At 41.2% G+C, this 14753-nt stretch overlaps 1 protein-coding gene across 1 annotated transcript in view; it reads right to left on the bottom strand.

The window, feature by feature from the left end:
- Window positions 1–14753, bottom strand: part of ZNF407 (zinc finger protein 407) — a 456641-nt gene that overhangs the window by 169448 nt on the left and 272440 nt on the right. The window contains exons 6-7 of the mRNA XM_047827318.1: window positions 12864–12947; window positions 2204–2324 (exon numbers count right to left, since the gene is read on the bottom strand). Of these exons, the coding sequence (XP_047683274.1) occupies window positions 2204–2324; window positions 12864–12947 (205 nt within the window). The remainder of the gene's footprint in view (window positions 1–2203; window positions 2325–12863; window positions 12948–14753) is intronic.

The raw sequence follows: 14753 nt of genomic DNA, 5'->3' as shown, positions 1-14753 counted from the left end.
CCCCTGCTATTCTCATTACCCACATTTGTGAAGGAGCAAGGGGCAGCTCAGAGGTGAAGGATGTCCGTGCCTGCTGGGTCAGTTCCTCTGGAGCTTGGCCTCCTGCTTACCCCAGAATGAGGACGTAAAATGGACAAGGCTAACCCAACAACTACTGCTAAAGAAACTCCTCTGTCTGAAATGTTTTTGCTTGTCAAAACAATATTGTCTGATGATTTTTTAATATTATAAGTAAATATTACAGATTTAACTATGAAATCTATTTATAAGGGGTAAAAAACACTTATCTATTTTATATATGGGATGTGAACATGATCCTGTTTGAAATAACAGTTCTGGTACCTACAAGTAACAGTTTAAGGGGCGCCTGGGGGGCTCAGTGGGTTAAGGGTCCGACTCGTGGTTTTAGCTCAGGTCATGATCTCATGGTTCATGAGATCAAGCCCTGTGTTGGGCTCTGTGCTGACCATGTGGAGCCTACTTGGGATTCTCTCTCTCTCTCTCTCTCTCTCTCTCTCTCTCTCTCTCTCTCTGTTTCTTCCCCTTCCCTGCTCGCAGTCTCTTTCTTAAGATAAATAAAGAAAAGTAACAGTTCGAAAACCACAGTTATACTAGATGAATGAAACAGAAAGCTAGTTACAATTTGTTAAGTATGAAAAATAAAATTTATAAGAAACAAAAAAAGCCTCCAAAACAACTCAAATCTAACGCATACAAACTATAAAGATATAATACTAATAGCTAAAAGTGATAATTAAGGGAAATTTTTACAATTTTTCTAATTGCTTTTCTGTGTTTTACAGAGAATGCAACTACATAGTATGACCTCTTTAATAAGGAAAAGAACATTCAAAGTGTTTATGTTTTTAAGCAACTCCTATCACCACCTTAAAACGTGTATGTCTACCTCTAACTGGATCTCCGCTTTACCAAATTTCCAAGAAACACCAATCCAGTGCTAAGCAAAGACAGAACTCATAAAATGTTGAATGAATGAATAATTAATGAATGAAATATATCTGTAATATCTCTGTACTATTAAATGACCTTTCACATAAAACTTAACGCAATAATGAGGAAAATAATAGAGATTATGGCAATATATTTACTGAATGCAGAGGCTACATCCACAGGAATACAAAAATGTCTTTTTCAACGAAGGCTGCACCGTAAGGTACACGTGCTAACGCTTAACACAGCGGGCTGCGGTGCAAGGACCACCCTCAATGTTTCCGGTCATCACGGGTAGCGGGGTCCGTGAGGTCCTCGGCTCCAGGATGGAGAAGGCGCTCACACAGTGGCTCAGGCTTCACAGTCCGGCGGCCCGCCAAGTCCGTGGGGTCCGACCGACCACCTAACGTGCCCTGAGCTCCCTCCCACGGGCTCCCGCTGCAGGTTGATCGGGCTGCAAGCTCCACTGCCCACTTGGCTTCTCACGCTGCACTCTCCACACACATCTTACAGTAAAATGGATTAGCTGCCGTTGCCCGCATCCGTCTCAGACTTCTGGCATCGAGGCTTTGCGGCGGCTGCAGAGCAACTGTGCAGGGCGGCAGACATCCCTCAGCCACCGAGGAGCCGAGGGAGGGGACTGAGCACGCATGGGCTCTCTGACGCTTTCGGCCAGAAAAGGCTACAGCCACCCCCGCCTCCTGCCGGCCGGTACCACACCCATGGGACCGGGACTTTTACCCGTTCTTCGGGCCCTGGGTGAAATGCTCTCTCGAGTAGGGCGTCCTGTTCCTTCTCTAGGGACGCCCCTGGCCTTTCACTTTCCTCCGTGAAATCCGTGTTGTGATTACTCAGCCGGCCACCTATTACCCGGCCACCTATTACGCTACAATATCCTTAAAGGCGGGAGACACTTCTCGTCTTCATCGCCTGAACGCGCTTCACTCATCGGAGACAAGGTGCCACACGCCCTGAACGACCGATTCAACGGAACCGTGCCTCACTTGGGCAAGGAAATAAATCACTTGAAATTCAGATGCACAAAGGATGATAAAACGTAAGTGTTAAGACTATAAAAAACGGAAAAGAACTCGGAAAAGAATTTTAAAAGTAGTCACTAGAATTTGATGGTGACATCACCCCCAACCTAAGGAGCTGGGCCAACTTGGGCTGATCAGAAAAACTGTTCTTTCACGGAGAATCTGCCAGGGTGACCCACTTGACTCTACTCGCCAAACACTGAAAGCATTACCTGTAGTCGCACCAGGGGCATCTGTAGGGTTTTTCCCCCGTGTGCACCCGCTTATGTCGAGTCAGATGAGACTGGGTTGTGGAGGCAAAGTTACACTCATCGCATTTGAAAGGTTTTTCTCCTGCAAAACAGAAAGCAATGTTGTACATGAATAATTATATAAAAAAACTGGAAATGAAAGGCTAAACCTGTTACTGACAATTAAAAAGGAAACTTCTTTCCATATAAATGTTAAGAAGATAGGTTAATCGACTGCTCACACTTGGGACATGTGAATATTCTTTCTCGGAGTGAGAAACTTAGAAGATATCACTGATTTTTTATTTCTGTATTTGAATGGAAGCAAGGTATACCTTATGTAGTTCAAATGTAACTTACACAAACAGAAATCTAAATTACAGCCTGTTCCAGCACTGTATTTGGAGTCATTTAAGAAACTACGTTACACCAGAGCCCATCATAAAAATCTCAGTGAGGATGAAACCACGAAAAAGCATATAACAGAGATATTTTTTGAAAATGCAGCATACAACTTAACTAAAATCTTAAAGTTAAATGTGAAGAAAAAAATACAGCTAAAAATGGATACCTATTTAAAAAAAAACTGATACAAGTAAGGAGAAATTACAGTTCACTAAAGTTGAATAAGAGATCACCTCAGAAAGAAGCCTCAAAGAAACATGTAAAATAGTATTTAACAGCACTCCCTTGTGTGGACAGAACAGCTCTACCTACGAAGGCATTTTACCCTGCAGTTGGTTCAAGGGCTTACACTCCACTCAAGGCCAGTCCTTTGATTGATAACTTTCTCTGTGTTAACCACCCCTCCTCCGCACACACACTCATTCGAAGAAACCATCAAATCTTAGTTTTTAACTGTACTACCTGCAGTGGCTGGTGAGCACTTGAAACGGGGCTATTGAACTTTAATGACTGTAAATTTAAATTTAAAAACCTGATACTGGATTCTCCTGTAGAAAAAATGTTTAAGTTTGTATAGAACACTTTGGGAATGTGAATCTACTTTCTAAAGAGTGTTATCAAATCTACATATGAATCATAAATTTGGTATAAAAATGTAGCCTCTGGATTGAGATGCACTAGGAAGTATAAATAAAATGCATACAAAATTTCAAAATCCTAGAACATAAAAAATAAAATGTCACTTATGATGTTATATTGATCTCATGCTGGAATGGTAATAATTGGGATGCATTTAGTTAAGTATTTTTTTCAGTTTCAAGTTTTTATTTAAATTCTAGTTAGTTAGCATACAGTGCAATATTAGTTTCAGGTGTAGAACTTAGTGATTCATCACTTAAATACAACACCCAGGGCTCAACCCTACAAATGCCTTCCTTACTCCATCACCCACCCACCTTCCCCTGCGGCAACCCTATTTGTTCTCTTTTGTTAAGAGTCTATTTTATGGTTTGACTCTCTTTTTCCCCCCACTTTCATTTGTTTTGTTTCTTAAATATCACATATGAGTGAAATCATATGGTATTTGTCTTTCTCCGACATATTTTGCTTAGCATAATACACTCTAGCTTCATCCACATCATTGCAAGTGGCAAGATTTCATTTTATGGCTGAGTAATATTCCATTGTATATTTGTATCATATCTTATTTATCATGCATCAGCTGATGGACATTTGGGCTCTTTCCATAATTTGGCTATTGTTAATGGTGCTGCTACAAACATTGGGGTGTGTGTATCCCTTCGAATCAGTATTTTTGCATCCTTTGGGTAATTACACCTAGTAGTGTAATTGCTCAAGCATAGAGTAGTTCTATTTTTAACCCTTTGAGGAACCTCCATACTGGTTTCCAGAGTGGCTGCATCAGTTTGCATTCCCACCAAGAGTGTAAGAGGGCTCCCCCTTTCCACAACCTTGCCAACACCTGTTGCTTCTTGTGTTAATTTTAGCCATTCTGACAGGTGTGAGGTGATATTTCATTGTAGTTTTGATTTGCATTTCCCTTATGATGAGTGATGTTAAGCATCTTTTCACGTGTCTGTTACCCATCTGGATGTCTTCTTTGGAAAAATGTCCATGCGTGTATTCTGAATTTGTATGGAACCGCAGAAGACCCTGAAGAACCAAAGCAATCTTGAAAAAGCAAAGCAAAGCTGGAGGTATCACAATTCCCCAGACTTCAAATTCAATTACAAAGCTGTAGCGATAAAGACAGTATGGTACTGGCACAAAAACAGACACATAGATCAACAGAACAGAACACCCAGAAATGTACCCATAACATATGGTCACCTAATCTTCGACAAAGCAGGAAAGAACATCCAGTGGAAGAAAGACAGTCTCTTCAACAAATGGTGCTGGGAGAACTGGACAGCGACATGCAGAAGAATGAACCTGGACCACTTTCTTACACCATATACAAAGATAAATTCAAAATGGATGAAAGACGTAAATGTGAGACGGGAAACCACCAAAATCCTAGAGAAGAACATAGGCAGCAACCTCTCTGGCACTGGCCAGAGCAACTTGTTACTCGATGCATCTCTTGAATCAAGGAAAATAGAAGCAAAAATAAACTACTGGGACTTCATGAAGATAAAACGCTTCTGCACAGGAAAGGAAACAATCAACAAAACTAAAAGACCACCTACAGAGTGGGAGAAGATATTTACAAACGACATATCAGATAAAGGGTTAGTATCTCAAGTCTATAAAGAACTTATCAAACTCAACACCCAAAAAACAAATAGTTCAGTTAAAAAATGAGCAAAAGACATGAACAGACATTTGGTTAACTTAAAAAAAAAAATCTCATCACTTTTTCATTTAAAAAAAAATTAATGTTTATTCATATTTTGTTTTTGAAAGAGAAAGAGAGAGGGAGCCAGCGGGGAAGAGCAGAGAGGGAGGGAGACACAGAATCCGAAACAGGCTCCAGGCTCCGAGCTGTCGGCACAGAGCCCGACGCGGGGCTCAAACTCACAATCTGTGAGATCGTGACCTGAGCCGAAGTTGTACACTTAACAGACTGAGCCACCCAGGCGCCCACGTTTTCATTTTTTTTTTTCAACGTTTATTTATTTTTTTGGGGACAGAGAGAGACAGAGCATGAATGGGGGAGGGGCAGAGAGAGAGGGAGACACAGAATCGGAAACAGGCTCCAGGCTCTGAGCCATCAGCCCAGAGCCTGACGCGGGGCTCGAACTCACGGACCGCGAGATCGTGACCTGGCTGAAGTCGGACGCTTAACCAACTGCGCCACCCAGGCGCCCCAACGTTTTCATTTTTTAATATCGTTGCCAGGAAACCTAAAATGACAGGTGTAGCTTGCATGAATGACATTTCTGTTGGACACCGATGAACTAGAGAAAGCTTCACAACCACTTCCTTCCCCAAAGCAGTTATGATATACAATAATACTCTTCTCGGGAGACATCCTTTCTGAGAAATTTTACACAGAGAATGGATTAATTTTACATATATTCAATAATTCTACTTGCCACTTCTTAATGCTGATGTTTTTAGAATACTCTTGTAAGGATACGGACTTATGCAGAAAACAAAGCATGTACTAGGTTGGTATAAAACTACGTAATTCAGGGAGCAACAAAACTGTATGTGTCTTGAAATGAGAACGTTGAGAAGCCTGTCCCCCTGTTTATAACGGCCTTACCCAGAGCTGTGGTGACAGTGAACTGAGTGCATCCACGTCTCGTGTGACAGTGTTCTATCTGTTCCTGCAGCCTCGGGTGGCAGAGTCAGAAGAAGCCACATGGGTTGCAGTCCCAAACCAGGTTTTGCCACATTTCGCTCCCTACCTGTCAACTCCCGGACAAGATCAGAAGGGTAGAACCACCAAATGAGCGGGACACGTGTGAGGATTAGAGAAGACGAAGCAGGTGGAAGGGACTTAGGATGCCCAAGGCCTTGCTTTTGCCGCCCTATAACAGGAATGCCTGAACACGGGTAAGGGCGCGCACTGGCCTATCCCAAAGATGAAAAAGGTGCACACACACCAGTGGTTCTCATCAAGCTCTCCCAATCAGTAAAGGCAAAGCTTCTTAGATGCAAAATAATTATGTGGTTTCACACAGATCGTCGATTTAACGTAGAGATACCATTTAATAGATCCTAGAAGGAAATATTCTATTTATTCTTGTAAAAAGAAGACCATATGGAAAGAAGAGCAAATTCTTGCAGCTGAGAGGCATTTTTGTACCTTTCAGCCATTTGTTCTTAGGATAAGGCTCAACTATAACACCCAATCCAGTGGACACTCAGGTCAGCTTGGATAACTTTGTTCTTGGTTTCCAAACTGCTGGTCAAGTCACTTAAATTGGTATAGACAATGCAACTATACTGAAGTGACTTATACAAAGATTCACTTTCATGATGATGGGGGGTTTTGCTTTTATTTGAGACGGTATACGATCTTCATCTTACGTAAGGCTAAAGAAAACAGGTCTACCTCTTCAAATTTGATACAGGAATATGCCAGGTCGTAAAAACATCGACACCCCCACAAAAGCGTGTCTGAAAACTTTCACAGTCATTGTAAGAAGCGAATCGAATCGCTCAATGAATTCAATGCAGAGCATCTTGACCGCACACGAGGGTCACACGGCAGTTCTCACGGACGACAGAAACACACCGTGATGCGCCATCTGCGCTAAAACACACGTGTTCTTAACTGTTTCACCACTCTGAAGTATCTACGCTGACCATACCGGGCAGAACGCAACTACCACCACAGTCAAGACAAGGAACACAGCCACCCTCCTGCCAAAGGTTCCTTGTACCCCTCTCTCTCTTCTGGTGCAGAACATCCTCAAGCAAACTCTCACGTGCTTTCCGCCACCGCATATTAGTTAGCGTTTTTCCAGAGGTTTATACACATGGAGACATACAGTATGTGCTCTCTCCCGTCCGACCTCCTGTCAGCGTTATTTTGTGACTCACTCGTGTCACTCCAGGTGTAAATATTCGTTTCCGTTGCTGAGTAGTAGAGTAGCATGCCGCGGTATGAAGGTGCCTCAATTTGTTTCTCCATTCGAGGACATTCGAGCTCTTTTCATTTTTGGGTGTTACAAACAGAGCTGCTATAAATCCCCATGTGCAAGTCTCTGCTTGGACAGGCATCTCCTTTTCTCTTGGGCAAACACCTAGGAGTGTGCTGCCTGGGCCACTGGGAAGGTACACATTCATTTTGTAAGGAACTGCCAAATTATTTCCCAAAGTGGTGTCTCCCTTTTACATTGTTGTCAGTTGTGCAGGCGAGTTCCCACTGCTCCAAATCATCACCAGGACATGGTATCATCAGTGTTTCAAAACCGTACTTCTCTAATCATGTTGAGAAGCATTTCGTGATTCCATGGGCTTCTTTGCCACGTATTTATATACTTTGGTGAAATGTTTGTTCAAATCATTCAACCCTTTCTTTTTCTTTTTTTCTTTTTTTTTTTTTTGATAGGGCGAGGGAGCACATGTGCAAGCAGGAGAGAGGGGCAGAGGGAGAGAGAGAATCTTAAGCAAGTTCCACCCTCAGTGCAGAGCCCAGTGGTGCAGGGCTCAATCCCACAACCCTGGGATCATGACCTGAGCCCAAATCAAAAGTCGGCTACTCAATGAACCGAGCCACTCAGGCACCCTTCATTCAACTCCTTTTTAATTGGTTGGTTGTTTCTTTATAACAGTGTTTCTAACTTATATATTACAAATACAAATCCTTTATCATATTCGTGATTTACATATATTTTCCCCAGTCTTTGGTTCGCCTTGGCATTCTCTTCACAGTTTCTTTCAAAGAGGAAAAGTTAATTAATGTATAAAGTTATTAACCTGTCAGTTTATAATTTTTCAACTTATGTGTTTTTTTTTTTCACTTACGCATCAGGCTTTTGATGTGATATCTAAGAAATCTTCAGTAATCTGTGTTCACAAAGATTTTTCTCTTCAATTTTCTTCTAGACTTTATTTAGTTTTGAGTTTTACATTTAGATATGAGTAGTTTTGAGTTAATTTTGTACATGGTATGATATGTAGAACAAAGTTCATTTTTACTGTGGAAGGACAGCATTATATATTAAAAAGATTAAAATGCCGTTTTTCTTTTGTAAAAAAAAAAAATCTATTCACCATGTAGATGTAATCTCTATTCCATTCCACTGATAGATTTGTCTTTGATGATGCTGATGCCAGAATAGACTCGATTACTGTAGCTTTATAATATAATACAAAGTCAGGTAATATAAGTCCTCAGGTTTGTTCATCTTCCTCAAAGCTGACTATTTCAGATCGTTGATTTCCATATGAATTTTAAAATCTGCTTGTCAATTTCAGAACATGAAGAAGCTTGATGGGATCTGAGTCTCCTGAGTCTATGAACATGGTATATCATCCTACTTGGGTCTTTAATTTCTCTTGGCAATATTTTGCAGTTTCCAACGTAGGGGTTTTGCACATCCTTTGTTAGATTTATCTCTAAATATTGTACCTTGGTCTCAAACAAGTGACAAATACAGGCATAGATCTCTTCTGTTCCATTGATGTATCTGTGTACCTTTATGCCAATACAATACATTCATGATTATTATAGCTATATAATGAGAGGTCAAGTTAGGTAGTGTAAATTTTCCACTTTGAACATAATGGATTCAAGTGGTCAAACAACTTAAAGATTTTTTTTTTCATTAAGCACATACACAAATATACCCTGATGTCTTCTTACTCCATTCAACCTAGTGTTTGAAAATGTGTGGCACCATAACTCACTGCTAACTTGTTTATTCTAATAGCCTTGGTAGGCATCTTTAACCTAACCATTTTTCATAGAGTTGGCAGGAATCTACGAGGGTAAAGGGTGATACTATGGACTCACTGAGTTCATGGTATAAATGAAAGGTCATCTTTAAAGTTCATTTTCTTGGTTTGGAGGTTTAACATAAGAACTTAAAAAACATGGTTAATGTAGCTTATTTCATTTAAATTTTTATGACTTTTTATGTGACATGATTTAAACTTAAAAAAAACACTTTTAAATGAAAATGTCATAGTATCTAATATTTTAATACCTTGAAGTTCATATTAAGCAAGAATTATACTGCAGTGAACTATGAGTTGTCATTTCATACCCAACTTGACAACACTGAGCCACTGTAGATTAAATTGCGTAATACTAAGAAATTTTGAGTTCTATACAGGCCGACAGAAAAAAATATAATGCTACCAAAATATGCTACATAAAATATTATGTGTTAACAAATAAGTAAAGAAGGCTCAAGCATGTCTCCTCTCTTGGTAGACGAACTCCATGTCAATTTATACAAACTACAGTGAAATCTGTACACAATGGTTAATTTGTAACTCATTCATCTTGTTACATGCCCAATGCTACTGATGACATATGTTAATTGGCTTTTTTTTTTCAATCCATAAATGATAATTTCTTCAGGTAATTTCAGGGAATTTCTTCAAGTAATTTCTTTTTTTTTTTAATTTTTAATTTTTATTTTTTTTTCCTTGAGAGAAAGAGAAAGAGAGACAGAGTATGTGTGGGGGAGGGGCAGAGAGAGAGAGGGAGACACAGAATCCGAAGCAGGCTCCAGGCTCTGAGCTGTCAGCACAGAGCCCGACGTGGGGCTCAAACCCACGAACCGTGAGATCATGACCTGAGCCGAAGTCGGACGCTCAACCGACTGAGCCACCCAGGTGCCCCACCTTCAAGTAATTTCTTTAGGAAAAATATACTTCTGAAATACAGATACAGAAGTAGTTCTTTGTTGTCATTGTTGTTGTTTTAGTCTCAATATATAGCCAGGGAAATAAATGCACCTTCTAGGTTGTAAAACTTGAAGACAAAAAAAATCTACAAATTTTAAATAAGAATTCTAGCTTGCTAGTACTTGTTAATGCCTGAAGTGAGATAGGTACCATCACACACTTGTTAAGGAGTGATCAAAATGATGTAGTGCATTGGGAACAGTCCTTCTGAATCCTTTGTCACTCTAACTCCAGAAAGACGAGTAAATGCAAGAGTAAGGCAAGAATTACTCATGAACAGTGCTATCTCTAAGTCAGTAGGGCTCCCTGCATACACCCTACTCGAAACAGCAGAACAAAGGTGAATGTCCTTTCCTCTTACTTCCCCTTTCATGACATAACAGTGCACACTGAATTGTGTTGCTCTTCACCCTCTCCTTTATGAGCGACTATCTTGGCCAAAATAACCAGTAAGGAATGTTCTGCATCTCAGGTACCTCTGACGGGGAAGTAAAAGAACATCAGAGGGGGAACACCAGAACGGCTCTGGATATAGAGCACTGCCCTTTGTGTGTCAACAATCTGTCAAAAAGGCTGCACACTCCTCATGGAAACTCACACTTTGCGTTCCTTTGGGCAGGCTGGTGGTTATTAAGCTGGCCAAGACTCTTCAACTCCACGTGAGGATTTGCTCCTGTGCCCTTGAATCAAGGGTCTCTGACAGGTGATAAAAGTAAATCTTGAAATGGAAGATGTTTTGTGTCAGCCCCTGGACACTCTGTATTGCAGCAGGGAATTATTTACGCCATTTGGAACACTTTTGATACCTATCCCTTTCCAAGCTGATTGTAATTTGCGTGGGCGCTCTGTGCTAAAAAGGTAAACCATGTCAAAGAGGAATACATCGGAGAAATATAGATTTCAAATGTACCACACGATTCCGGCCTTGGGGGAAAAAAAAGTTGCAGGTTGCTTAAATATTATAAATCCGGCATAAAAGCGAAGGGCGTAGACGGAGTTGTACTAAGCTGTTTGGCTGAAGCAAACAGTCTTAAGAACTGACTTTGGTATTAAAGAATCATGTTTGATTTGTGCCACAGAGGCAGATAAATGCCACAAAGACAGATGCCTCTGTCTGTGAGACATTGTCCTATACGGTATAAAGTTAATAGCAAAGTAATAAGGAGCCTCTGGACCTGACATAAAATATAAAGTTGTGCCTCCTCAACGCAGGCTTCGTGATCGATCACCTGTAAGCGCCTGTGATCACAGCACGACTGTCCTCACTGCCGGGGGGCGGGGGGGAGTGCTGCCAGGCTGGCACAGGTGGTGCACACAGGAGGCTCTCCTGGTCCCCAGGCCACAGCGGGGTGGGACCGGCCGAGCAACAGTGACTCCGATAGGAACGTTTCGGGCACCGAGAAACACGCTTCACCGCATGCGCACGCTTTCAACTTCCAAGATGGCCGCTGAGGATGACTGCCATCCACAGGGCCCCTTCTCCCATCTCTTAAGTCACTGGATTAAAAGAGTAGGTAGCTGCAATAAACTTGAAATGGGCTTTCACATTACAAAGTTAAGTGTGTGTCTCCAACATCATGTTAAACACTGGAAATTACACTCAATACTAACTCTAACCTCATACGGAGACGGCAATCATAGAAACTGAAGATCTAGAAGAAATGGCATTAATTTTCACTGATCTTAAAAACACTATCCTGGGCATTAAAGCTACCTACAGCTATCCGTTAAATATAACATATTAAGATTCAAAATGTACCAAAGAACGTATTTTGTGTATCTTCATTTCACGCCAGCGGGAGTGTAACGGCCAAACCACCCCTGTCGTGGCCCCCCACACAAAAGTACATTTAGTTACAAATCATGTTACCACATGATTTATCATCTACACGAGGTCACTTTTGATAATAAAATAGTTCTATTAATAACTAGAAGGGACAAGGGCTGCTGGGTGGCTCAGTCGGTTAAGCATCTGACTCTTGATTTCGGCTCAGGTCATAATCTCACAGGTGTGAGATCAAGCCCCACGTCTGGGCTCAGCACAGAGTGTGGAGCCTGCTTTTGATTCTCTCTCCTCCTCTCTCTGCCCTTCCCCACCTCATGATCTCTTTCTCTCAAATAAATCAACTTCAAAAAAAATAATAAATTAGGAGGGAAAAGGCCATAATAGTACTGTCCCAGGCACATAGAACTTATAATTATTAACATAATTATAAATCCGAGTAAGTAATCAATTTTACTAAATATTTAAAACTTTTTATTCTTAAGTGTTCCTAACCAAGGCATCTATTTTATTTTGCTGAATCATAAAGAATAAACATCATAAAAACGAATCCTCTTGAATGTCACTATCTACTTCTGTTGCCCTCTCTGTTGCTGTCCCTTCCTAACGGCAAGAACAGATACGGCAAGAACAGATACGGCAAGAACAGATACGGTGATGACCTACAACCACACCCACTGGCCCCAACTGTAGACGGACTGTGGGCTCCAGGGTCCAGGTGGTTAGGTGGGCGGAGATGTAGCCCAGAAGGCGGGGCTGCAGATAAGCAGGTAGCCAGCTACGGGGAGGGGGCAAGCACAGGAAAGTCTGAGGGAGACACTGAGGGGAGGGGGCACGTCTGAGAGCAACCAACCCCCCAGCCTCACCCCCAGGCAAAGTCTCGGCTGCAGGGAGGAAGCCTGGTGCGTCCGCACTTTGCACGCAAGCTCTCTGTCCTCCTACCCAACACGAATTTACAGAGGGCCGACTTTTCACATGCAAAAAACAGGTGAATTCACATGTTATTCAAAGAGAGTTTTCAGGAGACCCTCAAGTACACGGATTTTCCGAAAACCGAACAGACAAGCAATCGAGGGCCACAGACGGACGGACGGACGGACGGACGCCCGAACTGACCTGTGTGCTGGCGCCGGTGCTTGGTGAGGGCGTGCCGCGTGCCGCCCGCGAAGCCGCAGAGGTCACACAGGAACGACTTCTCGCCTGTTGCAACAATAAACAGATGAGGGACTGCGGAGGTCACAGATCATTAAAACATATCTATCAAGGCTTTCAGGGTTACTAATTCCTCCAATCAAATGTTTCCATGTAAATATGTCAAATGGGAATGAAATTACCACTGCGGTTTATTGACTGTGATAAAATCTGAAAAGCACCACTGAACATAATTACATACTTGTCAGACCCATAAAAATTAGCTTTATTATCAATGGAATGGTTTTGTACAACTTCATTTCTGGTAGATGTCTTCCAGATGGGGCTGCTTTATGCACTTGAACAGTTTTTATGCATATCCTGATTTTTTACAATTCCCATACATCTGGCCTTTCTGAGCTGAGTAAAGATTGCTTGGAATAGTTAATATACAGTATCTATGATTCTGCTTAAATAAAGCATATTGAATTTTCCAACAACTGAAGGAGACTGAATTGGTTTTACCTGATTCTATCAGGTTCTTCCTTAATGACTTCCTACTTAATAATATGAATTAAATGGTTTCCTTGAGCATACTGAAGATCCCAAGTAACAATAAAATCTGCATTACTCAGTACCAATAACAATCCAGGGCTGTTTATGTTTCTCAAACTTTCATGGCATAAAAAAGGAAGTCTAGGGATTGCTAAAGAAACTGTACAGAGGCTTCAATTATTCATCTTTAATGATAATTCTGGACTGAAAACCTCTGCAACAACTAGAGACAGATTTGGTAGCTGCAGTTTTTGCTTAAAGTGTGTAAATGCTCATTCCATTTTAGCATTTGCACACAAGTGAACATCCTCCCCTACAGTTTATAAATGCGATCTATTGTCTTCCTGCAGCATATTTAGGCGGTAGGTGCTGGCGAGCTGGGAAGTTTACCCCACAAGGCTCAAGAGGAAGGGCCAAGGAGAATAAAAATGGTAACCGTGGGTAGATATGGGGGAATCATGAAATACTTTTCAGGAAATGAAACAAATCATTTGCATCTATTTTTATGTATTTTACTCATTTAGATGTTTAATGCAACAAGTCTTTCAAGGGTTTTGCCCGAGTCAGCTGGCTTTTGTCCTAAAACGTTCTGGCGTATCCTAACAGAAATTCAGCTTGATGTGTTTTGGAAATGGCGATTGCCTTTGTGAAGTTAGAAAAAACAAAACAAAACAGTACATCTAGGAAGGCAGAATAACTTCCATAACCAAAAGAGTCTTCCCTTTACTTGAGAGCATTAGTAGCTGTTCTCATTTAAACGAACATGTAGTAATAAAGAAGAGTTTGAAACCAAATTATGCTTCATCTCATTTCCCAATGGTATATGAAAATGTTCACTGTTAGCGTTTACAAAATAAAGTTGAATTTAAATATTTCCCCTATCTTTTTTTTTTTAAAATTTTTTTTTTTTTCAACGTTTATTCATTTTTGGGACAGAGAGAGACAGAGCATGAACGGGGGAGGGGCAGAGAGAGAGGGAGTCACAGAATCGGAAACAGGCTCCAGGCTCTGAGCCATCAACCCAGAGCCCGACGCGGGGCTCGAACTCACGGACCGCGAGATCGTGACCTGGCTGAAGTCGGACGCTTAACCGACTGCGCCACCCAGGCGCCCCAAATATTTCCCCTATCTTTTGGGGGGGGTTAATTTTGTCCCCTGGCATCATCATTTCAAGATTTAAAAAAAAAAAAAAAAGAATAGAGTAGATGGCTATTAAGAATAAAGTTTAATTATAATCACCCATTTAATTATTTAATCAATTTGGAATATAAATCTTCCCAACTAGTCATAGTATCAGTTCAATAACACTGGAAGTAGACT

This window comes from Prionailurus viverrinus, chromosome D3, assembly GCF_022837055.1.
Source record: "Prionailurus viverrinus isolate Anna chromosome D3, UM_Priviv_1.0, whole genome shotgun sequence".
NCBI classification, from domain to species: Eukaryota; Metazoa; Chordata; class Mammalia; order Carnivora; family Felidae; genus Prionailurus; species Prionailurus viverrinus.
The sequence above is the reverse complement of the archived record's forward strand: the minus strand, read 5'-3'. Positions and strand labels throughout refer to the sequence as shown.